At 38.1% G+C, this 25,215-nt stretch overlaps 1 protein-coding gene across 6 annotated transcripts in view; it reads right to left on the minus strand.

The window, feature by feature from the left end:
* relch (RAB11 binding and LisH domain, coiled-coil and HEAT repeat containing) overlaps positions 1 to 25,215 on the minus strand; it is a 71,051-nt gene that overhangs the window by 36,697 nt on the left and 9,139 nt on the right. For 5 of the 6 annotated variants that reach the window (XM_037533972.1, XM_037533971.1, XM_037533970.1 and 2 more), the window contains exons 3-11: positions 19,119 to 19,208; positions 10,837 to 10,908; positions 9,842 to 9,897; positions 9,527 to 9,640; positions 9,248 to 9,439; positions 8,139 to 8,230; positions 7,586 to 7,888; positions 5,516 to 5,591; positions 4,294 to 4,389 (exon numbers count right to left, since the gene is read on the minus strand). In XM_037533972.1, coding sequence (XP_037389869.1) covers positions 4,294 to 4,389; positions 5,516 to 5,591; positions 7,586 to 7,888; positions 8,139 to 8,230; positions 9,248 to 9,439; positions 9,527 to 9,640; positions 9,842 to 9,897; positions 10,837 to 10,908; positions 19,119 to 19,208 — 1,091 coding nt within the window. The remainder of the gene's footprint in view (positions 1 to 4,293; positions 4,390 to 5,515; positions 5,592 to 7,585; positions 7,889 to 8,138; positions 8,231 to 9,247; positions 9,440 to 9,526; positions 9,641 to 9,841; positions 9,898 to 10,836; positions 10,909 to 19,118; positions 19,209 to 25,215) is intronic. The other variant, XM_037533973.1, reaches the window with a different exon arrangement.

Raw genomic sequence — 25,215 nt, forward strand, 5'->3', positions numbered from 1 at the left:
AACTTCCTAAAGACACTCAGTGGTTGTTTAGCGGATGGTGCTGTCGCCCCTAAATCTCTCGTAAGTGTTTAACTGGGTTGAGATCCAGTGACTGAAGGTCAATACATGATGTGCTTCATTTTCATTCTCATCAAGCCCAACAGTGCCCCTCATAGAAAATGGCACGGTCATCGTGTAAGACACCACTCTCTGCGGGAAAGAAATGTTTCATTATAGGATAAAGGTTATCAGAATAAATATGTTCTGATTTGTAGTGAGCAATCACTCATCTGACCTGTCTTTCACATCTCTCTACACAAGTGCCTATAGTATTTAGACACTGAACTCTCAGATGGTCATGTGTCCTCGTAATTAGGGGTTTATGCACTGCAACCTTATGGAAATATCCTTGTGAAGTTGGATGGACTGATCATGTCCAGCATCGACATTCTGACACACCTGAAGAACAGCTGCTTTTCTGTTTTTCCTCACACTAATGCACTCACTGAATCTACACTTTCCACCACTATTCCTAACCCTATTTATGTATATTTATTGTGAGCTATTATTTCTTGATATTTATATAACAAAATCTGAAAGGTAACTGATTGACTGTAGTCTATAATTACAAAACTACAAAGTGCACACACACACACACACACACACACATATATATATATAATTTGTAAATGCTTGTTGCCCTTATATAATGTTGCCTTGTCCTAACTATTAAAACCCGTGTTTGTGTCTGATCACATGGGTCACTTGGGGGCGCTGGGGGGGGGGGGGGGGGGGGGGGGGGGGGGGTTTGGTTGGATGTCTGGGGGCCGTTAAGCACTAGGGCTGGATATTAGGGGAAGGGAGGTTGAACAGACAGGAACTCAACAGTCAAAATTAACAGACAAAGCTCAAAGTCCACTGAGTGGGCCCATTGTGAGGGACGAAGAATGAGGAAATATCCTCCAATGGCTCCATTACTGTTTGCCTTCACTCAGCTCTTTTTTGGAGAACATCCAAATTGTCTTAAACTGTCACTGGGCTGGTAAAAGAGAACACCGCTATGCAAAGCAGAAAGGCCTGAGGGTGGGGCCACCACAGCCCACTGTACACCTATAGGGCATAGACAGCAGGTGTGAGAGACGTGCGTGTTTTTGTAAATATAGCTGCAGATCTACGTAAATTCCTGAGAATTAAAAAGATTCCTGAGAAGAAAAAAGATAATTATAACCCAGAAGAGGTGGGACGAGTAGGCTTGACTGAAATTAGTAACGTAAACACTTTTAAAGGTTCAAACAACACCATTAACTCAACCTGTTATGCTTTCACTGTCAAGGTTTCGACTCATTTACATGTACTCAACTACTCAGCCTACAGCAGCTTAGCTCCGCTCATTCATACTGGAGTTATAAGCAGTTTGTTGAATTGCTTTTTGAACAAGGCATAATATTGGGAAGCTAATCAGAGCAGATCATTTGTCTTATAAATCAGTCTTAAAGGCACAGTAACAGAAATAACCTGTTTAATTCTAAGGAAAAGCGAGAGGTTGGAAAATGGTCACATAAAAATAATTATGATGGCTTGTGGTGCATGAAACCACATAAACAATATAAGTGAACCTCAAATAAAAAAATAAAATAGAAAAGGAAAATGTAGGATATGGGCCCTTCAAAGAGCTTGAAAGTCTGATAACTGATCAGACAGTCTGACAATTTTATAAGGTCAAAAATGGTTTTTTATAGTTTCATTCCATCATAAAACCAGTGCAGTAAGGTTATAAATCTGTGATCATATGTTTTGTTGACATTACCAAGCATGGTGAGCCAGAACATAGTGGTGAAGCTCGAAATAACGCAGGTTGCTGATTGGTCAAACGCAATCGTCACATAATTGTTACTCAAGTCAGGCGACACCTCTAAATTAAATACTAGCTAGTTAGTGAAGCTGTCTGTGACTCTTCAGACAAAACTAAACGCAAAGCAAAAGCTTCAAATGAAGCTCCTCCACTGTCATTATTGCTGTGTTTATCATAAGAGTTGTGAACAAAATGATGTGACCACCACACAACCTTTAAAGGACCTGATTATGTCGTGCGATGGGAAACAGATGGGTACTAAAAGCAGTGTAAGGATAGTTCTGGGTTTAGATTAGTAACCATACCGTACCGCCCTGGTGGAAAAACTTTAGTTAGAATTGTTAAATACACTGTCACATTTAAATATACCGTCAAATTTCTCATAGGCTTCAATAGTGTAAATAGTGCAGTGATTGTGGTTCCAGCCAGAGCTTGTCTGTTGTTAAAGATCCCATATCCTACATTTTTTGTGCTAAATTGCTTCCCTTGAGGTCCACTTATAGTAGTTTGTCTATTTATTTTTGTTTTATGTATATAATTAAAGTTTGTCACCACCTTACAAGCCCATTACATTTACATAACCAAACCATAAAGCAAATTATTCAATAACTGCATGAAATAAATTTATTTTTATTTATTTATTTATTGTAAATGTTCCCCTCAAATTAACAGAAAATGTGTTTTATGATCATATACAGATTGCTTCAATTTACTGTTGAAAGCCAAAAATCTTAGATGTTCTTTTTTTTTAATTGTACTTTTTTTTTTTTTTTTAAATAAAAATCGATTTTACAGAGCAGATCACTGAAGAGGCAGCTTCTTTTATTATAAGGGTTTAAAATTACATCACCCATCTATTTGACACTGAAAGTTATGAAGACTAAGTATCACCGGTGGTCTCAAGGAGTTGAAATGGTTAAAGTGAATGTATATCAATCTTTACCAGTTACTTTACCAATGTTTACATATTTCTTCAAACTCCCTTGTTTCAAGAGAGTGAGGGACATTTGGTTTCACATGATATAGGCCCTTTAATTATCTATTAACTTAAACTGCTAACTTAAATTTGTTAAAATTGCTTTTTTTATTTTTTCTCTTATGTCTCTTACAGTTGTTTGGTGTTCTAACATGTTTGTACCGCTAAATGTTTGGTTTGTACGCATTTTATTGTTGTTTTTTTGTTGTCTTGCAGGCGTAACCAGTTAATACCCTGCTCTTCCATTAGAGTCAACTGTTAGAATTACAATAAAATGCTTCTAAAAATCTGTGCTTTCAGCTGGATTTTGTGGCTACCTATATAAGAGAGAATCTTAATTTCAGTTCTTTATCGGGCCAAATGATGTATTGGTCAGGCCAAGTGACAAGCAACTGCATGACTGCTACATGGACAAGGACCCCAGTGAGGGCAAAGAGCTCCATCTTTTGTTGACGGCAAGGGTGGGAAAAAATAACATGACAGGTGTTCACTACAAACTTAAAAAGTTAATTTGTGCAATTTTGCATCACACTCAAACTTAACAAACCATGCCTCTAACTACAGATCTACTCTATCACATTTAGAGCATGCTTGAGGAGACTAAAGGTGCCAATTAATGCACTAATAACACTGACTTTGCAAAAACTGAAAAACCAACAGAAACAGACTGTAAATAGATTAATCTGAGCAAAAAGACGGATTTAATTATGATAATCATATCAATTCATAAATATAGAAACTAAAAATAACTAAAAAAAACAAAAGATTTTATATATATATATATATATATATATATATATATATACATACATACTTCTTACCATCTTAAATACTCTAGTCAAGAACATCATATTTTTTTTATTTAAAATAAAATAGCTAATTTAGTATGTAAACAAATTGGGTTTATATCAATAAAACATTATGATGATGATGATGATTATTATTATTATTATTACTGCCATTATTATTATTATTATTAAGTGGAGTTGATCTCATAGATAAACACACAAGTTGTAAAACCTGAAGTTTGAGATAAATAAAACATTTCACATATTATTATTATTATTGTTATTATTATCAGCAGGATTATTATGTAAATGTCCAGGAATAAAACTGAAAAAGAAAACTTTAAAAAATGCTATCGCAGCCAGTGTAAAGTTGAGGTAAATAAAATCTCACGCACACATATAGTGGGGGTAGTGTTGGTGTATGAGCGTGCAGATGTTCCACTCACCTGGCACAGATGCACAACCATTCTCTAACGGAGCAGAGAGAGGCATGCACCAAAGCCGCAGAATAAATGAGCAAATGTGAGAAAAGGACATAGAAGTGGAGGGGAGGGGATAAGAGATGAGCATTGGTGAAAAAAACAGTCCAGTCAGTGCTGAATTCAAACTGAAGAGAGCAGAAGGCCGACAGAGCGCAGGCAGTGTGTCTGATGGAGCGGGGGGTAGAGGTTTAGCAAGGTTCAGTGTAGGACAGTTACCTCACGCTTGGCCAGCAGGACGTTGGGGACAATGTGCGGGAGACAGCGGCCCAGCATCAGCATCACGCTCTCCTCACTGTCTGCAATACGAGACACCTGACCAAAAAAATAAATAAATACATTTAAGTCACATACACACACTCAATGCAGAAAACTAGGATTAGAAATGATGCAGCCAATGAAAGAAAACAAACATTTATTCTTTGGCTTGCTGCAGTCGGGTTCAGACAGTGTTTCAACAGGTTACAGTCTAGGTTACAGTCTAGGTCAGACAGAATTTTGTTGCGCTACAGTCGGATTCAGACTGAATTTTGGCAACTACAGCTGGGTTGAGATAAAATTTCTCAGGCTACAGTCGAGTTCAGACAGAATTTTGCAGGATACAGCTGGACTCAAAGAAATGTGTTGGTCTACACTCATATTTAGACAGAATTCTGTCGAGTTACAGTTGGTTTCATAAAGAATTTTGTTGGGCTACAGTTGGATTTAGACAGAATTTTGTCAGTCCACACTCATACTCAGACAGAATTTTGTCGGGATAAAGTCAGACTCAAAGAATTTTGTTACGCTACAGTCAGATTCATAAAGAATTTTCTAGGGCTACAGTCGAATTCAACAAGAATTCTGTGGGGACACACTCAGATTCAGACAGAATTTTGTCAAGCATCAGTAAGGTTCAGACAGACTGTTTGCCTGGCTATAATCAGGTTCGGATTCGAAAGCTGGTTCTGTGATTGGAGATGACATAAGGCAGAAAATGTTCTCAGGTTCTATATTCAGCCTACATTCAGTTTAGTTCAAATTTCAGGCCCTCTAGACTACTTGGACTACACAGCTTTTACTAGATCCAAACACCAAATATTTTCCAAAATACTTTCAATGGTGAGTAGGCGGGGCCCTCCACCGGAACTTGCTGGAATAATGCAATAATCATATGTCTGAGACTTAAGCTGCCTTTTGATCACTTGACAATAAATGCACAGTGGAAGCTAGAAGCCAGTCCACTAGACATCCTGTTATCGGAGTACATTAATGCATTCCTGTTAACTCTACAAGAAATGACATCAGGATTCAATTACGTTTCTCACTATTTCCTCTGCCAGCTTGTGACGTGCTTATGACTGCATGACTGCCCAATAACTGCAGTGTCAGGTGGTGTTTGGAAGAGATTTGCTCGGTGTGTGGTTTTTTTTTTTTGTGTGTGTAACCAGAGTACCCTCACCTCAGAGCCAAGCCTGCTGTCAGCAGACATTCGACAGAAGGACAAAAGTGCTTGGTGGAATGCCGGAGACAGTTTTCTGAAAAGAACAAACAAGACATGAATTTACGGGCCTAAGGCTTTAGTCACAAATTCCAGCTATGTTTTATCTGCCTGCTTGCCACTACAGAGCAAAACCTGCAAAAGTGCTGATGTGCACGTGGTTTACAACGATGAAAGAGCATTTTCTTCCTGTGTATAATTAGTGAGCGGATATGAAAACCGATGATGTATGGAATATTGTGTTCCTGTCAGCACTCAAGTTATTTGAACAAAGCCAACAAATGTGTCCAGCTTGCTCAGTACAGTGCTGGCACCTAGTGGTGATTAAGGGTAAAACTCAGGGTAAAGCATAGTACCCTACTTGAAGTGCACTTGCATGAACATGGATATTTAATTAAATAAGTGAACAAAGGTCAAAACAAGTATTAACAACAGGGCACTTTGTTATAATGTTTGTATTTATTTTCTGCACTGCATTAATGAGATATAACCACAATCTGCTTTATCAAAGAGCACTTGAGCTTATTACTTATAGACCAGTGCTTTTGGTCTTTGCTCCTTCAAGCTATTTATTTAAACCAAAACTTTCTTGTGAATGCTTAGTGTAATAACCTAATAACTTAAGACACTTTGAAGCCTTAATGTAGAGCTCCTGCCTATTGAACTGTAGCTACATTACATGCCATGGGAGTGGTTTGATGTGAAATGGATAATTGTATGGAAACTTGCTCACATTCCTTTACAGGAGCTCTGATGTCTACAATACAAATGCAACATGTTTTTTTACTATGCAATGCCTCAGTGAACCTACATGTCTCAAAATTTTTATATGCAACGTTGATATTGGTAAAATGGAGATAAATCTGGGTGAAAGGAGAAAAAAAAAGACTAAAAAAAAAAAAAAGAATACAGACTATTTTGGTTTACAACTCCCTGCACTGACCTCTTCACCATGATTATTTTTAAAGAAATATGTTTAGGGCAAAAACCTCATTTCAAACATATCAACCAATGTCTCAGACATCATGCAGCGTTTCTGTAACCATTTTATGTAATAACTTTCTGTGAGGGAACCTTTAGAGACATTAAACTGTTCAGACGTCTGGTTCCCATCACCACCACCACTGTAAACAATTCTGACTCAGACAGCTTCTTTGGAATGGCAATTACTTCATTTACACTGTAACTATTGAATTCAGTGCAATTTTTGAAAATTAAAATGGAAACGCTCATCTCCTAGAATATGTTACAGTAAAACTACAGCACTACAAAAAAAAAGGATGCGCTGAAATTTCGGCAACTAAAATTTTGGCAACTAAAATTTTTCATTCGATAAAGGTAGGGTGTAGCCATTTGGTTTTTGCTAGAAAGAGAAAAAAGGCTGTACATTTTGGGTTAAAGATTAAAACAGGTCTGCAATGAAGTCTCAAAACATTACATACAAATGATCTAAACGGAAATGAAAATGAGATTTTTTTTTTATTTAAAAAAAGCTATAATTTCAGCACAAATGCATTCAAACAGTTTCAGTAGCAGTAGTTTAGCTGCGAAACACAAACGTAGCGCTTTACATATAAAAAAAAAAAAAAAAAAAGGGGTGTTTCCCATTGTTTTAGAGGAGGCCCTCTGGAATTCAGCTTTGGATCCTTCTGGATCCAATTATCCAAGTATTATTAGTCTTTGACATGTAGTCACCAATAGTATATATTATATTATATTATATAAAATGGTACATTATACATATAAAGATCATTTTCTTTTGTTTTTCGACCGAGATAAACAAAGATTTATCATTGCTGTGCAAAACCAAAGGACTTTTTTGGGGAGACAGTATATTTGGTTCAATTAGATCTCAATGAACACGCCAATCAAGCAATGAATCACAAATTATGCAGCACCATTCACTAGCAAACATTGTGTAAAACACTCATTTAGAAAGTGTCGCTCAACATGAGGTCGTAGGCAGATGCTCTGCTGAAGCTGTAGCCTGTGACCTACAAGAACAGCGCTGTACTGAAGAGTGAGTGTCACCTGTTGGGCTGGTCAAACTGCAAGGGGCCTTTGCTGTGTTGTCCAGGGCTTTTGAACTTGCTGTGTTGTTGGGTGGAGGGGGAGGAGTGTTCAGTAGCATGGTCAGTTGTAGTAGTGGTGTTGGTACTGGTGGTAGTGTTTGAGTTGGGTTCTGCAGCAGTGTCAGCCTCCGTGACCCCCCGTATGTCCAGATACTGCCCGTTATCCAGACTCTTTTCACACTGAAGCCCTGCTTTAGTGTCCCCACACTCCACCTGGGCTTTTCCAGGAGACGACACGTTCCTTTGGAGATCCTGGATCTCGCTGCAAATCACACAAAATCACAAATCACATATAGAAATAAGAAATAGAAATAAGATATTAAAATCATGAAGCATAAAGTTAAAATAACTTTCAAAGGACTATATAGTCCATTTCTTTGACTTCATCAGGCACTGATAGGTGTATGAATTGCTCAACAGCTGGATTGGTTAAATGATGCACTCAAAGAAACTGAAGTTTTGCTATTAATTCAAATGTTTTGATTGTACTTTATGTTCAGGTCACAGCTTACCTCTGTAATTTCTTTATCTGTTCAGCCAGACTCTGTTTTTCACTGTTTAGCAGACTAATCTGATACTCCAGCTCCTGCACCACCTCCTTTTGCTGAGAGAGAGAGAGAGAGAGAGAGAGAGAGAGAGAGAGAGAGAGAGAGAATCATATTATGTAGGATACACTGAACATACTTGATATGATCTATAATTCAACATACTGATATCCAGACTTATTTTCATTCGTTTGCTTAAAGTTTCATACGTGACGTACAAACAGTGCAAAACACGCCGATTCAGTGAGTTGCAGCCTGCTAAGCTAACTCAGTTTGTCAAAGGAGCAGACAGTAGGTTGTAATGAGATAATGAGTAAACTGGAGGTAAAGGAGAGCGGAAGGAAAAGCCAGTCTCTTGGGTTTAGTCATTAGAGATTAGCCTAGCATAGAGACTATCTGTCTTTCCATGCGCACAGTCTATAGTGCTCTCCGCTCAGCCAACTGCTTCAGGTAACGCCGTGGTCTTGGCCTAGAAGCCAAGAGGCTCTACAGCTTCTCAGATAAAACAGGCATGAAACAACATTCAGCACTGTGTTTGCTAGGTTTAGAGCAGCCGCTGTGGGCTTTATATACACACTCGCCTTTATCTTTTCAGGGTTAGAAAACAATATTGACAGTCTGTATTTCTGTTTCACCTTCAGTTGTTAAATATAGTTCTTATTAAACGTGAAGGGACATCCAGAATAACATGCCATCGTTAATCTACAAAAAAGGTTTATTCAGCATTAAAAAAAGATTTTATTCGCAAAAAAAAAAAAAAAAAAAAAAAAAAAAAAAAAAGGTAATCTAATTCTGTTACAAATCTATCCTAAAGCAGCACTAAATCACACTGTGTGGTGGTGCTGTTAGCTGTGTAGCTCTTCTTGTGGGGTTAATAGAGTAATCAAGTAGATTCAGCACAACAGCTTACTTTTAGACGTGCTACTTAAGTGATGTGCTTCAATTAAAATAGCTCAGACTGAAAAAAGTTGTAGAGGAGGAAACTCAGGATATTCTGTTCATTAGAAAAATAAATAAATAAAAATGGATCATTTTGGAAAGCCTACAAACAGCAACTATCATCTCAATTAAAGCACCTGGATGGTTTCTGTTTTTTGCGCAGCCTCCTTGGTAACGTAGTCCCCAGGCAAGTCGCTGGTGTCCACTCCCACAGCCGCGTCTGCCGTTTCCCTGTGAGATGGATGGCTGCTGCCGCAGTTTCTGTACAGCTGCAGCAGGTCTGGAGGTTTCGGGATGTTCAGGCCAACATCATCCCACAGCTCAAAATCCTGCACACAAAGCAGATAATGACCCACAGGAAAAACTACAGCAACACTGTAGAAAGGCCAACACTACACGCACTGATAAAGCATTACCTGATCATCGTTTTCATCGGAGAATGTGATGGATGACAGCTTGTATTCATTTTTTAATAAATATTCATTCACTAAAAAATTTAAGGCTCGTTTCTCAAGAGGGCGAATGGGTTCCTGCAAAATAGAGAGAATAAAAAAATAAATAAATACAGCAGCTGAATTTAGAAAAAAATGATTTTTTTTTTCTCAATGCAAAGAAATCCTGGAAAAATGTATGAATTCAGGCTTATGGCTATTCCCGTCAAGATCATAAGAAAAGAAAGAAAGAAACAAAAAATAATAAACAAATCAAAAACAAATCAAAAACAGGCTAACCTGAATTTCAGGACTGGATTTGTAGTTTTTGCGCTCCTGGGAAGGGATTTCACATTCTGAGAGAGAGAGGGGGGGGGGGGGGGGGGGGATAAAGACAGAGATAGTAAAGGGGAGGAAGAGGAAGAGGGATAGAAGGAAGGAAGGAAGGAAAAGAGAGAGAGAGAGAGAGAGAGAGAGAGAGAGAGAGAGAGAGAGAGAGAGAGTGAGAGAGAAAAGAAACAGTGAGTGTGAGTGAGTGTGAGAGTGAGGAAGACGAGAAAGAAAACATGAAGACAGAGATAGGAAAGGGGAGGAAGAGGAAGAGATAGAAGGAAGGAAAAAAGAAAAAGAAAGAAAGAAAGAAAGAAAGAAAACAGCATATGAGAAAAAAGAGAAGAGACAGGTAAAGACAGGTAAAGAGCGGAGAGAAAAATAGAGAGAGGAAAGACAAGAAAGAAGAATAAAAAGAAAGCAACAAAGAAGACAGAATAAGAGAAAATGAAGAAAGAAAACAGGAAAGACAGAAAAGAAAAATCAGACAAAAAAGCAAAGAAATAATAATAGACAGAGAGAAAAAAGCAAACAGTGAGAAGAAAGACAGAAAAAAGAAAGAGTGAGAATGATAAAGACAGAGAATGCAGAGTGAGCAAAAAAGAAAAAAGTGTGAGACAGAAAGTAATATAAACAACATAGAAAGAAAGAAAGAAAGAAAGAAAGAAAGAAAACCAAGACACAAAGAGAAAGAGAGTCAAAGTTAGAGGGAGACAAAAAGAAAAACAGAAAGAAAGAAATACAGAGAGAGAGAGAGAGAGAGGGAGAGAGGGAGAGAGAGAGAGAGAGAGAGAGAGAGAGAGAGAGAGAGAGAGAGAGAGAGAGAGAGAGAGATACAAGGGTGTATGGTAAGTGATCAGACAGGTGGTCCTGAGGAGCGAGTGGGCTCCCACAGCAGTAGCAGTGAATGGGTGAATGGTGTAGCAGTAGCACTGAAGCGTGAGTGAAGCTGTAAAGTACGCCACCTGCAGCCTGAGTCAGGTTGGTGCGCAGAGCCTGAATGGTCTCCTTGGCTTTCCGTAGTTCAAACTCCAAAACTGGACCGAGAGGGAGTGGGTCAACACGCACGCACACACACAGGCATCCATCCAAGAGAAGGGTCCAACCAAAACAAAACACACACAACAGAACACAGAATGGCCATGAAAAACCAAAGACGGAGAAAGAAAAAAAAATTGACAAGTTTCATAAGAAAACTGAGGCAGAACCGAAACAGGGACATGCACACTATGGATCTAATGAACGCATGCAGCAGAGATTGCTGGGACGGCTGGAAAATAATTGCTCTTGATAATTGCATTTCATATATTCATATTGGATTTTTAAAGACAATGATCTGCTGTCTGACCCAGGATTTTATAGTAACAGAACGGCAGTAAAACTGCTAGTAGCAATTTCTTTCTTTCTATAAAGTAAATCTAGATCTCAGAGCTTATATCCACTATATTAACAAAGCTTTTAAGTCTAATAATGTTTTATAGGCATCGGTGTTAAGGGTAATGCCAAAGCACTCATTTTAGACAAGTTAGACAAGCTTTACAGAGAGATGGTGAAAATCCCACACAGCACCAATACTGCCATCATACCTCATGTTCTACCAACTTATTCTGTATGAAACATCACACCACTAGGACAGATCAGATGTAGTTATTTTGTGGGTAAATCGTTGTTGTTTACAACCTGTTTAATTTCAATTAGCTACAACAGTGAAGTCTACTTCAGTAGTTTAGGATTTTAAAGAGGAATTTCTTTCAAAGTTTCTGCATAATTAAGTGTTTAACCTCTTCTTTTCCAGCGTGTATTTTGGTTTGTCCATCTGAATTTACATGACCAAATCATAAGGCAAATTATTCAGCAATAACTGCATTAAATAAATGTAATTTTTTTCTCATTTATTTTTTTGGTAAGTTTTTTTAAACTAACTTTTCACTAATTAATTGAATTAACAAATGTGTTTATGTCATACACATATTGTTATATGCTTGCAATTTACTACTGAAAGCCAAAAATCTAAGATGCTCTTTGTATTATTTTATAAAAATAATTTTTACTGAACTTTTTGTGGAAAAATGGGTCGACTTTCATTCAAAATACGCCAAAACTGCAACAGCACAATGGCACTGAATTCTTGAATCATTTAAAAATAATTTTAAACAAAGGGAAATTTTTTTATATAAAACAATAGACTACATTAGCTACAGATGAGCGTTAAACCTCTAAGTGTCCCCAGGAAGTACATCTTTTAAACCTGCCTGTTTGCCTGTCTTCTTTTCTGTTTTTGGTGTAACCACTGTCCCATAGATTGCTGTTGGGTGAGGGGGGGTTGAAGCACACATTACACTTAAGTGCATTCTGGGCATTGTAGTGCAGCAAATGGTGAACTGGGCCAATATAAACAGAAGATTAAAATCATTTTTGAGGGCTGGATAGAATTGTGCCTTGTGCTTTCTGTTTAACACTTGGGATCTAAAAGTACTTCAGAGTGTTCCGAGTGGTCTGACACAAAATGCTTCATTACAGAAAAATAAAAACTTGTCTCTAAAATTTCCCTCACAGAGAAGTATTCCACCACCATCAACATTACATAAAACACTCAGAAGACAAATGTAAAGAAATGTAAAGTCATTGTTTCTATACAATGAACCATTTGGCATCAAACCACTCTGAAAGACTTAGATATTCAAAATTTTGAAAAATTGATGGAATTCACCATTAAACTCCATTAAAACATTACGAAGCAACTAAGCGATGATCACCAGAATTTCTCATCTGGTTGATTTTTGTTGACGTTCTGTACAGCTTGTCCAACCTGGCAACAGTTGCTAGGAAAGAATGCACTTTTTAAAATTTTGGAGCATGTTAAATCAGTACAAAAAGAAAGTCAATAGTCTGCTAGATGTATGAAGATGAAACGTGCTTCTCTTAAGATTGTCAGCAATGTTGTGTCTTTTTATTTTAAGCAGGGTAATTAAAATACTGCACATTTACATGATAATTTGAGCTCATTTGTACAGGAGAGATTGGAAACAAAGTAGTATGCAAAAGCCTGCAGCAATCTTGCTACAGCGGCCCTGTCTGAGAATGACACTGGGAAGGAAAGCATGGAGAGCAGGAGACACTTTACATGCCTGTGCACAGGTGATCTGCAGACAACACCCAGCAGATTTAACGATTAGAACAAGTGCAACTCCTTCAGACAACACAGAGACAGAACTACAGAACCTACTCACCCTGCAACACCAGCTACATGGGCAGGGCTGCTTTCTACAGCAATAACAGAGAGAGAGGGAGGGGGGGGGGGGTAAGAACAAAATAAAAACAGTGAGAAAGAGATAAGAGTATAAGAGAGAAAGACAAGAAAGAGAAATCAAACAAAGAAAGGAATGATAGAGTGAGAAAACAGTGAGAAGAAAACAGCAAGAAAGACAAAAAAAAGAAAGAAAGAAAATAGAGAGGAATGGAGGAAAGAAAGAAAGAAAATAGAGAGGAATGGAGGAAAGAAAGAAAGAAAATAGAGAGGGAGGAAGAGAGGAAAGAAAGAAAAAGAAAATAGAGAGGGAGGAATGGAGAAAAGAAAGAAAAAGAAAATAGGGAAGAAAGAAAGAAAGAAAATGGGGAGGAAGGGAGGAAAGAAAAAATAGAGAGGGAGGAAGGGAGGAAAGAAAGAAAAAGAAAATAGAGAGGGAAGAAAGAAAAAAGAATTAAAGAAAGAAAATAGGGACAAAGGGAGGAACGAAAGACAAAAAGGAAGAAAGAAAGACAGAAAGAAAGAAAATAGGAAGGAAGGGAGGAACGAAAGAAAAAAGGAAGAAAGAAAGAAAGAAAGAAAGAAAGAAAAAGAGATTAGGGAGGAAAGGAGGAAAGAGAAAGAAAATAGAGGGAAGAAAGAAAGAAAGAAAGAAAGAAAAAGAGATTAGGGAGGAAAGGAGGAAAGAGAAAGAAAATAGAGGGAAGAAAGAAAGAAAGAAAGAAAGAAAGAAAGAAAGGAGATTAGGGAGGAAAGGAGGAAAGAAAGAAAGAAAATAGAGAGGGAGGAAGGGAGGAAAGAAAGAAAAAGAAAATAGAGAGGGAAGAAAGAAAAAAGAATTAAAGAAAGAAAATAGGGACAAAGGGAGGAACGAAAGACAAAAAGGAAGAAAGAAAGACAGAAAGAAAGAAAATAGGAAGGAAGGGAGGAACGAAAGAAAAAAGGAAGAAAGAAAGAAAGAAAGAAAGAAAGAAAGAAAAAGAGATTAGGGAGGAAAGGAGGAAAGAGAAAGAAAATAGAGGGAAGAAAGAAAGAAAGAAAGAAAGAAAGAAAGAAAGGAGATTAGGGAGGAAAGGAGGAAAGAAAGAAAGAAAATAGAGGGAAGAAAGAAAGAAAAAAAGAATTAAAGAAAGAAAATAGGGAGGAATGGAGGAAAGAAAGAAAGAAAGAGATTAGGGAGGAAAGGAGGAAAGAAAGAAAGAAAACAGAGAGGGAAGAAAGAAAGAAAAAAGAATTAAAGAAAGAAAATAGGGAGGAAGGGAGGAAAGAAAAAGAAAGAAAGAAAAGAAAGAAAGAAAGAGATTAGGGAGGAAAGGAGGAAAGAAAGAAAGAAAATAGAGAGGGAAGAAAAAAAAGAATTAAAGAAAGAAAATAGGGAAGAAGGGAGGAAAGAAAGAAAGAAAATAGAGAGGGAAGAAAGAAAAAGAAAATAGGGAGGAAGGGAGGAAAGAAAGAAAAAGAAAGAGAAAGAAAGAAAGAAAGAAAGAAAGAAAGACAGGCAATTTCGACAACGAGTTGCACTCTATCACTGCAGATCAGGAGGGCACAGGATGCAAATTTTAAACGAATGGCAAAACTTAAAAAAAAAAACAAGCAAACTCAGAGAGAAAGGTATGCTAGTCTGGATGGTTTGTGTGATTCATCACAGAAAGGAGAAATGCTGGTGTTGAGACCCATCAGAAAGCCAGAAAACCCCAGGTCAGACAGCCAGGGCTATGCTCATCACTTAGCGAGTGACTGAGTGAATCGTTTAGAAGTGGCCAATTCAAAGAATCACCAGTTTGAGTGTGGGCGGCTTTCTCTGCTGCGAGGTTCATCAGCTCCTCAACTTCTTAACAACATAGACAATTTAAAACAAAATCTATTACCCTATCAATAATAAATAGCTTCTTTGTTAATACAAATACTGCAGTCTAAGTCACTTCAGTACAATTAAAAATACACACTCGTAAAATAATACACTGTTTTCTATAATTTCATGCACAACAACTGTAGGTTAGAAAATGCTGGGTTCTGATCAGAATCAAACAAGGCTCTGCCCACATATGCATTCTTTCATGGCTACTGGCGCTAATTTGGATAAGCTTTATAGAAAACTGGCAAAAACTCCTTTCAAAGTAATGAGAAACTCAGAGTAAAGTACCATAAAACTGAGTTAAAGTTGGTGGCAAATGTGACGTCACTTCAAAGCTGTGTAGTTCTGATCTGAAACAAGGTCGAATGGCATTTTTGCCAATGTTCTGCAAAGCTAGACAAACCTAGCAACAGTTGCTACAATAGGACGCATTTGTGGGCAGAACACAGATCAATTAACCCGATGACTGACATAGGATCGTACTCTTTATGATAGCTCTACATATGACATGTATTCATGCTTATACGAGTTACACCCCATGCTTCTGGCCAGAATATAAGAAATAAAATGCAGCAAATAAACTGTAGGCCACATAACACAAGTTCCTGCAGGCACACTGCGCCTGTTTTAGGCCTTAATGATCCTGATCCTATCAGCCATGCAACAAAAATGTACTAAAATACTCAGCTAAGACTGCTCATTGTACCACGGGAGATCAGAGAGGTGGGGATTTTCTTAATAATCAAAACTATGGCAAAACAAGTCTTGGTTCCAATACAAGTCTTTCTGGCTCAGTTGTGAAGATGATTTTTTTTTTTTAAAGTTCCCATTTCCTACATGTACTTTTCTTGTATTATTGTTCGCCCCTGAAGAGAATCCACTTATCACATTTGTATGTTTGTGCAACAAAAACAGTCAACGTTCATATTTAAGACCACTTTCAAACCATTCTTTATCCCTTAGAAGTAAACAGGCTGTTTCTGTTACTGTATTTAAGACTGATGTATGTAAACACTGCCCTGTATTGTGCCTCATTCAGAAAGTAGCATAAGATGAAACATTCCTTACTTCAGTGAGAATGGGTGGGGCAAAACTGCTGGATGCTGAATAGGCCAATGTACCGCTGCTGTCAGATGAAAACCTTGTATCTCCAAAAAAGTTTACAGGAGAAGGAAAAAAAACTACTTTACTTTTAATGAAAGTCAATGGAACCTGACGTCTTTCCAAGTCATTGTGGGCAGTTTCTTTTTGTCCATTCATCATAACCAGACATGCCCAAAGTCCGGCCGTGGGCCAAATCCGGCCCGTGTCTAAATTTAGACCGGCCCGAAGCATGTGTCATAAAATCAATAATATGTGGCCCGCTGGCACAGTTTCCCACAGTATCCAATACACAGGCACGCGCACACAAAAAAGCAACTTTAGATTTAACTCTCATAACGTGAGCCCTGTGTGAACTTCCACCCCTGTGGTATTTTTTTTAACGCATTTCTAAAATGGCGACTGGTGCGAAACCGAGTAAAAAGAGGAAAGTTGACTCCCTCTCGTCAACTTTTACCGCCAGCTGGACAAAGACAGGTTCCAAGAGATTCGGGTATTTGCGAAGACGTTCTCGGATATGAACATTAACAAGAACCGCGTGAGGACAAGACCTCACCAATATCACCCTTCTCATTAATACAACAATAACAATAATAAAACAAGCTCAATACATGTAATAAAAAATTCATTCAACTTTCATAAAATCGTTCATTTGTTTTTAATTTATTATTATTTTAATCTTTAACTATCCTGGTAATGCAATTGGCAATAGATTCTCATTTGCAATATCAACCTATCTGCAGACAGCAAAGGATATGGTTACATATTTACAAGTTAATTTATAATGGTAATGGTTAGAGGACTGTCAGTCCGAATGGTCGGCCCCTATTTTCATCTAACCAAATCTGGCCCCCTTTGCAAAAAGTTTGGACACCCCTGATCATAACATGTACACACAACATAAAAGGCCACAGGCATTTTCGAATTATGTGAAAAAGTGAAAAATGGAGATACAAGGTTTTGTTCCGACAGCAGTGATATGCAAATGTAAAAAGCATGGCAAAGTAGGTCAAGCCAAAACTTTCAATGACCAATGAAAAAACAGATTCATTATATCAGCAAATTTAATCATAATTAAGTAGTGATGGCGCAAGCAAAAATTATTCAGAGAGGTATGATAAGAAAACTATCGGGTCAGAACTGTTTACAGTGGTGGTGATAGTAACCAGACGTCGGAAGAGTTTAATACCTCTAAAAGCTCCCTCACAGAAAGAGATGATATCACATGATTAAGACTCAGACTTGTGTCTGAGAGTTCGTTCAAGAAGCTTTTGAGTTTATGATAATGTTTACATTCATGACAGAGATGACCATGAAGAGTCCTTTTTCTAATGAAAAAGAGTCCCGGTGAAAAAAAACAAAAGCACTTATTTGTTTTTTCCAGATTTACCACTATTTTAGAACTGTCAACATGACATATAAATCACTGCTGGTGGTTTTGGATGGTAAATAAAATGGCTATATTTGTGTAGCAGACATTGTGACCCCTGGTTCCTATCGCCACCACTCTAAAGAAATATTTAGAAGTAAAACCATTGAATTGTACTGAAATTTAGAAAAATCTGAAATTTCCCCTTTAGTTTTTACACTATTACCATAGTTAAACTACTAATTCTATAAATATTGCAATTTAACAAAGCAGGATAAATGCCCAAACTGCCTGCCATGCAATATAAGAATCCTGTTATAGCTATTTTATCTGCTAGCTGTTTATTTATAAACTGTTTTTTTGTTCTAAAATGTCTTTACACTGTAACTCAGCCTCCTTTGTCGGTTCGTTCTGTGCCTCATTTCAAAGAATGAGCTCATTTAGCAGGCCTGATGAATGTGCTCAGTGAAGCAAACTGCTGATGGCCTCATCATCATGCAGCACTACATAGATCACGTGGATGCAACAATGACCGACTGCTCTCTCTTTACCCTGCAATGTTTCTCAGCTGACTGCCCAACAGGTCTTACAGCTCACTCTGATGATAGCACTGGAATATAAAAAGCTATATGATGGCAAAGCAAATGTCAAACTTTTAGCTGCCAGGTTATCATTGGCCAAACTGCATGCCTAAATCATCATACACTCAACCCACATCAGGTTTTTAACATAATCTCAAGCAGACTTGTTTATGTGGTTTGACACACTGTTATCTAAAAACAAACACTGTTATACAGAGTCATAAACCAAATAATTATGTATTTCTCATGATGCTAATTGATGGGGTATAAGCTTACATTAAGCTACATTAGTCTCATAACTCCAGTGCATAAATTTCAGACACCAAACACTATGCCTTGGAAGTTCAAAGGCATACTTTAATGTTCCAGCACTTAGGAATGAGATGCTTCACTGAGATTTGGGGATTTGGAGACCTCTCTGGTGGAAATGTGTAATTACACGCTACAAAGGAATAGTTTGTAATTGTGGGTTCAGAACGCTTTGTAAAAGTTGGTGATGGATGGGTCCTCTGAAGATGCAAGTGAAGTATCTACTGTTGTCATCATATCGTCATTGGTGTAATAATGAATTTGCATTTGAAACATCAACATTCAGCCTGACCTTCTCTTTGAATCTGCGTGTGTGACGTTAATACATAAAGAATCCCGCCAAATCAGACAAAACGACTTTTAAATCACTACTTCAGGCTTGACTTACAGCAGTGCTCGCACAGCAAATTTTAACATGTTTTTTTCCCGCACGTGCCTCAGTAATGCTATTCCTTTCCATTTTAATTAAAAAAAAGTGCAGCTTTAATGTGAACAGTGATATAGAGACTATTTTAAGGAGGGGTGAAGCTAAGATTTGACGCATTACACTTTTTGAAACCAAGACGTTTGCCAAAGAAAATGTACAGAACATATGTTTGATACGACCAATCATGGGGGATGCATACATTCTTGATTAATTCACTAACAATTCTTAATACATGACCACATCACAGAACTAAACATCAGAATTGGCCATCTTCTCTGGCTTCTGATGGCCACAGAGCGCCCTGGTGTTTCCGATTCTGTCCTACAACCCTGGTCACTGCCTGCAAGGTTCTGCTTACCTGCCACCCTTTCGTCCGACTCTCTGTTCCCATCATCTGAGTAGCGTGTGAAATCCAGAGAATCCAGGGTGCTGATGCTGCCGGCCCGGTCTGCAAAGACAAAACAAAACCAATGACATCCACTGCTCCATTGATTCCCCAGTTTAAAGAGCATATATTATATATTTCTCTGTGTATTTTCCCTGTGGTCCACTTGGGGATTGTGTGATTTTATGTAACAAAGACAAGTTTGTCATTTTTCCAACCTTTATATCCCGTAGAATTAAAGAGGCTATTTTGGTAACTGCCTCTGTATGACTGATTATATTTAAATCACCTCTGTTCTGATTGGCTGACCCTTCTGAAGTGAAAAGTTTTAAAAGAAATACAAAGCAAACTATTAGCCTGAAACCGACAGCCACGGGGAACAAAAAACCTCATATGGGTGGATCTTTCGGGAGGCTGCAATGATCCATTTGCATCCCGAGAGCCAGAAACAGCATGACGTTTAATCATTTTCCCCCACATCTTCCACTCCATTTACTCTCCTACAAACTGTCTGCAGGAACAACATTCTGCATCACTTCAATAGGACAGGGCAGCTAAACAACTGTAAGCTGAATAGGTGGTTCTATGTAAATGTGATTTTTTTCCATGACATCACAAAAACAATTCATTTAAATTTGGATTATTTTCTATCTTACTTTCCATACATGGGCTGCGTGGAAAGTGGAGTGAATGCTACATCTTGAAACAATATTTAAATGTTTACATCAACCTGTATAACATAAAAAGCAGTGAAAATTTGGCCTTACACGATATGCACTTATCTTTTATTTCAAAAAGCGATAGTTATCCATGAAATGGACCCTTTAAGTGGTTTCACCCTTCAGCCATAATCAAATTCACTCAATCCCGTCCTTAAAGCACTGCGTTAAATTAGACATACAGGGCACCTGAAGAGCTTGCCACTTTGGATAAAAGGATCCGCCAGATGAACACATGCAAATGTAATGCAAAGGATTCCAGACACAAATATAGCTCTCAAGTAATGAAGCAAGACCGTCTTCAAGTGATGAACAGGTCAGTCTTTTCTTCTAGACATTTTTTTTACATTCTCAGAAACAAACACACAGGCCTAAAAATAAAACTTAATTCAGTTTAAATTAAATTTAATAAAGGGTTGTTGTCCTGTGGTCACATTCTGTCTGCACCGGCCCAGCTCAATCCAAAATGAATGTTTCTCTGAACTGTTTTGGCCTATAAATGTGAATTAACCCATTCATCACCAATAAACTGAACTGGCATGCCTGAAATAGTTTGCTATGGCCTATTTGGCCTGGACTACGACTGGCCATCAAAATTCTATACTTTTATTAAAACTAAATTACTTAAGTACTACCTAGTCAAATACCAAATATCAACAGCTAAGCAGTCAATCTAATCAGCAGTAGTGAGATGCATGCTTATTCCAAAATCTAGATGAACCAATATCTAGGTGATTGATCGTAAGCAGGTTACTAACACTGAAGGACTGTTTCAGTCAGAAGGCCACCCCTGTTTGGTCCAACAGCTGTTCATAATCTGAAATCCTGAATTTCATGTGCCTTGGAGTATATTAGACATGCAGGATAAGTTGCAATGTCAATGCAGCTCAGTAAAAAGTGATCCATCACTGTGACAGAAAATCTAGACTGAACCAAGCTTAATTTTAGCTACAAAAGCAAGAGAGACAGGCCTTATCTATCTATTGAACAAAAACGTATTGAACAACAGCACTCCCACTACATAAACTTCAAAATCAAGAGTTGGCCGTGTATGATGATGTCACTAGAACTTCTGGAATAGAGGCTTTTTTTTGTTGTTTTTGAGCTTTTTAAAGTTTTAATACTGTACATATTAATAAAAGCACAAAAAGTAACCTTTTTACTATAAAGACATTTTTATGTATAATATGCTTTGTATGCAGAAAACGATATAAAAAAAATTACATAAATTGGTATCAATTTAATTGAGTTTAATTCAGTACCTTTACTGACCTGAGCTAGTGAAAAACGAAGTGCCATTGTGGTTAACATCACCTTATTATTATTTACAGTCTCAAGACGATACATTAAGTTTTAACTGGTGGTCGACCGCTGAATAGGTCAGTTGATTAATCAGGCCGATTAAATGTCATTTTAAGATCACAGGCATCGGGCAAATGTCGATAAACAAAAAATGTCTGCAGGCAGTCTCATCAGTGTGGCTGCTGTGGAAGTGCAATGTTAGCGTTTCCCCTTGTATCAATTTTGCCATTCTATGGGCAGATGTCAGTGGGCGCAGTGAAACAGTGGGGAAACAAATCTAATCTAAAACTGCTAACAGCTAGCATTACACATAAGATATATATTATATACAGTTATGAGTGTTGCACCCCACACTCTCAAATACCAGTCACATTCTGCAAACTACACCACAAACCAAAGGTATTTTTTTGTTTTATTAATTATTTTTAAATATCAACATTATGTATCGGTCTTATCCTGCCTTCCGCCCAATGACCGCTGGGATAGGCTCCAGCACCCCTTCTTCTTCTAAATATCAGTAGAAATCCAATTAAGTAAATTAATCACACCATGAAAAACTGACTTTCTAGGTGACGACCCGTTTTGATAGCGAAAAAGGAAAAATGAACAGCAACAGCACCACTGACTGATTGTTGTAAAAGCTCATCTGCATATTATGTACCGCACAGTAATGGGATTTCAATCCGAATACCTGCGGAGGCATTTGATTCCAAAGTGTTAATGCATGTGGTTAAAATCTTATCAGATTATGATCCAGATATAAGTCACATGAAGCCACTGAATATAAACAGGGTAAAAGCCAAGGCAATGCTATTGGTCAGTCCTAAAAAAAAAAAAAAAACATAAGGCTACCCAGCTCTAGGTCAGACTCTTTCAGCTATTTATCCACTCATTACACAGTAGTGAGTAAACGTCACATGACGGGCCGTGCCTACTGTCATGGTAACCCTGCAGTCAGTCACGTGACTCACAAGGTAAACCCAGAAATTGTATTTACACAATTGTAATTATATCCATAGCCAGGCCTCTGTCCACCTTGGATGCTTGCCTTTGGCAAAAATGTTGATCTCTGCCTGCTTCAGCAGAGTGCTGATAACAGGGAGTCGTGGACCTTTAAGCATTAGAAAGTCAGTCTCTGGGTGTGAAATGAATAGCAATCTCTTGTCAGATAGCAGCAAAGTGCAATCCCGCCTGGACGTATTGCCTAGCTGGTCAACAGAAAGAAGCCAAGAATATGCAATACAACTGCACGTGTCACCATGAGTTCAGGTACAGCAGCGAAGACAGACATAAAGATTAGATTTCCATGATGTAGGCTACAGTAGCCACAACTGCTTCAGAGTGGGAAACTAACAAAGAATAGTACTGTTACTTTAACTACATCAGTAATCAAGTTATCTAGCAATTATTTTGAGAGTTTTACAACTTTTTTGATTTAAAACTATAAAAAAAATCATGGACATCAGATTTCTATTGGTCCATTCATCATGAAATATTGAGCTCATGTAAGGGGCATCTTTTGTTTTCGAAGTATGTCATTAATACAAAGTTTTGTTTCGACTGCAATGTGATACTGGTGTCAAGATAACAAAACCCTTCGACCGTCCACAGTTTGAGCCTGAAACCCAGCTGCTCACGAACTGCTACTATGATTCTGCCACTGGGTAGCCCTCTCCTCCAAAGAGCATTTTGGTAAGTCTGACTGATGTCTTTCCTGATAAAAGTAATAACACTCGTTTATCACTGAAGCACAACAAATCCAATGTACTACTGACAACCAAAACATACCAACACCACCAACAATGTGAGTGAGGTCTGTAACGCTGCCAGTAGACTACTGATAAAAGACCTGAGCCAGCAACACAAAGGTTGTGGGTTCAGAACCCAGGACTGACTGGGTATTCCTGGTTGTATTCTTGGGCAAGGCTCTTAACCCCATTGCCATTTTGATGCTCACTGACTGGGTGTGGTTAGGCAATAAATGTACAAACCTCCCTTGTAGTTTAGTTTAAAAGTTTAACATCAGCACCTGAGCTGAAGTTGGCTTCTTATTCAAGTTTCTCATTTAACCTTAAAGTAACTACTGGACAATAAGAAGGAATGGAAAACTCTAATGAGAAGCCAACTTCAGCCTTCTGGAAATCAACAAAAGCAATAAAAAAAGTGAAAAGCTCCAGTTCCTCTCGAATGAGAACGAGAGCCTAAGGATGCAGAGTTTGTAATGAAAGTTATTTGTTGGAATGAGCAAAATTTTGCATTCTTAAAACATTACTAAATCTCATCATGTTACATTACATATATATATATATATATATATATATATATATATATGTATATGTGTGTGTGTGTGTGTGTGTGTGTGTGTGTGTGTGTGTGTGTGTGTATATATATATATATATATATACATATACACACACACACACACACACACACACACACACACACACACACACACACACACACACACACACACACCAATCAGGCATAACATTATGATCACTGATGAAGGACTAGAGGATGACCAAAACAAACTGTGCAGCAGCAGAAGAGCTATTGTGTCTCACTTTACATCTACAAGGTGGACTGACAAGGTAGGAGTGTCTACTACAGTGGACAGTGAGTGGACACAGTGTTTAAAAACTCCAGCAGCATATATATTGTGGTGTAAAGCATGCCACCACTGGACTGTGGCGCAGTAGAAATGTATTCCGTGGAATGATGAATCACACTTCTCTATATGGCAGTCTGATGGACTGCCGAATGCCAGTAGAATGTTTCCTGCCTGGCTACATTGTGCCAAGTGTAAAGTTTGGTGGAGGAGGGATAATGCTATGGGGTTGTTTTCAGGGGGTGGCCTAGGCCCCTTAGTTCCAGTGAAGGGAAATCTTAATGCTTCTGCAAACCAGCACATTCTGTACAATCGTACACTTCCAGCTTCGTGGGAACAGTTTGAGAAAGGCCTTTTTCTGTTCCAGCAGGACTGCAGCCCAGTGCACAGAGCAAGGTCCATAAAGGCATGACTGGGTTAGTGTGGCATGGAAGAACTTGACCTGCCCTCACAGAGGCCTGACCTCAACCTCCAAACACCTCAGTAGCAGAAACTCTCAAATGCTATTCTAGATTTTCACAGACACACTCCAAAGTCTTGTACAAAGCTTCCCAGAAGAGTGGAAACTGTTATAGTTGCAAAGGGGGGCCAATTCCATATTAATGCCGATGGTGTTGCCATAAAAGCTCCTGTGGGTGTAATGCGTAGGTGTCCCAATACTTTTGTCCACATATTTCTTTTTCTTCATGAATTACTCAAGTGCTTGAACAATATCTATAGAAACAGTTATGTTTTGAATGCAATGGCAACATCATGCTGTGCCTCATTCTTTGTGTAGACGTTCTGCAGGGAGCCTGTGGTAATATTCAGTAATTCCCTCAACAGGGAAATTAATCTCTCCCTTATAACAGGTTTTTACTGCTGGCGGAGGAATGACAGCCCACTGCTAATATCAGCTAATCTTTCAGATTCATTTGAATGCAATGCCTGAAAATAGTTACTCAGCTAGCTACTCATTTACACCTCTATTTTTAGCAAAGCAAACAAGAAAACAAGCTGAAAGGCCAATTCAGCACTTGCAGGAACCTGCCTACACAGGCTGAGCAACTTTGGCGGCTTAGAATATTACATACTGTAATGACATACTGACCCTGTCTTAACCAATCACTCTGCTCACCGACAAGGATTCCTTGATTTAAAGTTTTCTAGTTGGCTGTCATCTAAAATATGCAGGAATATTCCTCTGGGTTCCTCTGACAGCAGAAGAAAAATGTGAAATCATCTAAAGTCAAACCAGGCCCTTTCCCAAGGCGGAGGCAGTAAGCCATGAACACACATAATCCGACATGTCTTGGCTGAATTGGGCTACTGGGAGTTCTACATAACTGGTATAGTGACTTCAGCAGGGGAATAAAATGTAGAGAGGGGAATAAAATGCATATAATCACTATACAAAATCTTTCTAATCCCAATTTCTTCTTTTCTTTTCTTTTTTTTTTTT

Source organism: Pygocentrus nattereri, chromosome 24 (assembly GCF_015220715.1).
Source record: "Pygocentrus nattereri isolate fPygNat1 chromosome 24, fPygNat1.pri, whole genome shotgun sequence".
In the NCBI taxonomy this organism is placed as follows: Eukaryota; Metazoa; Chordata; class Actinopteri; order Characiformes; family Serrasalmidae; genus Pygocentrus; species Pygocentrus nattereri.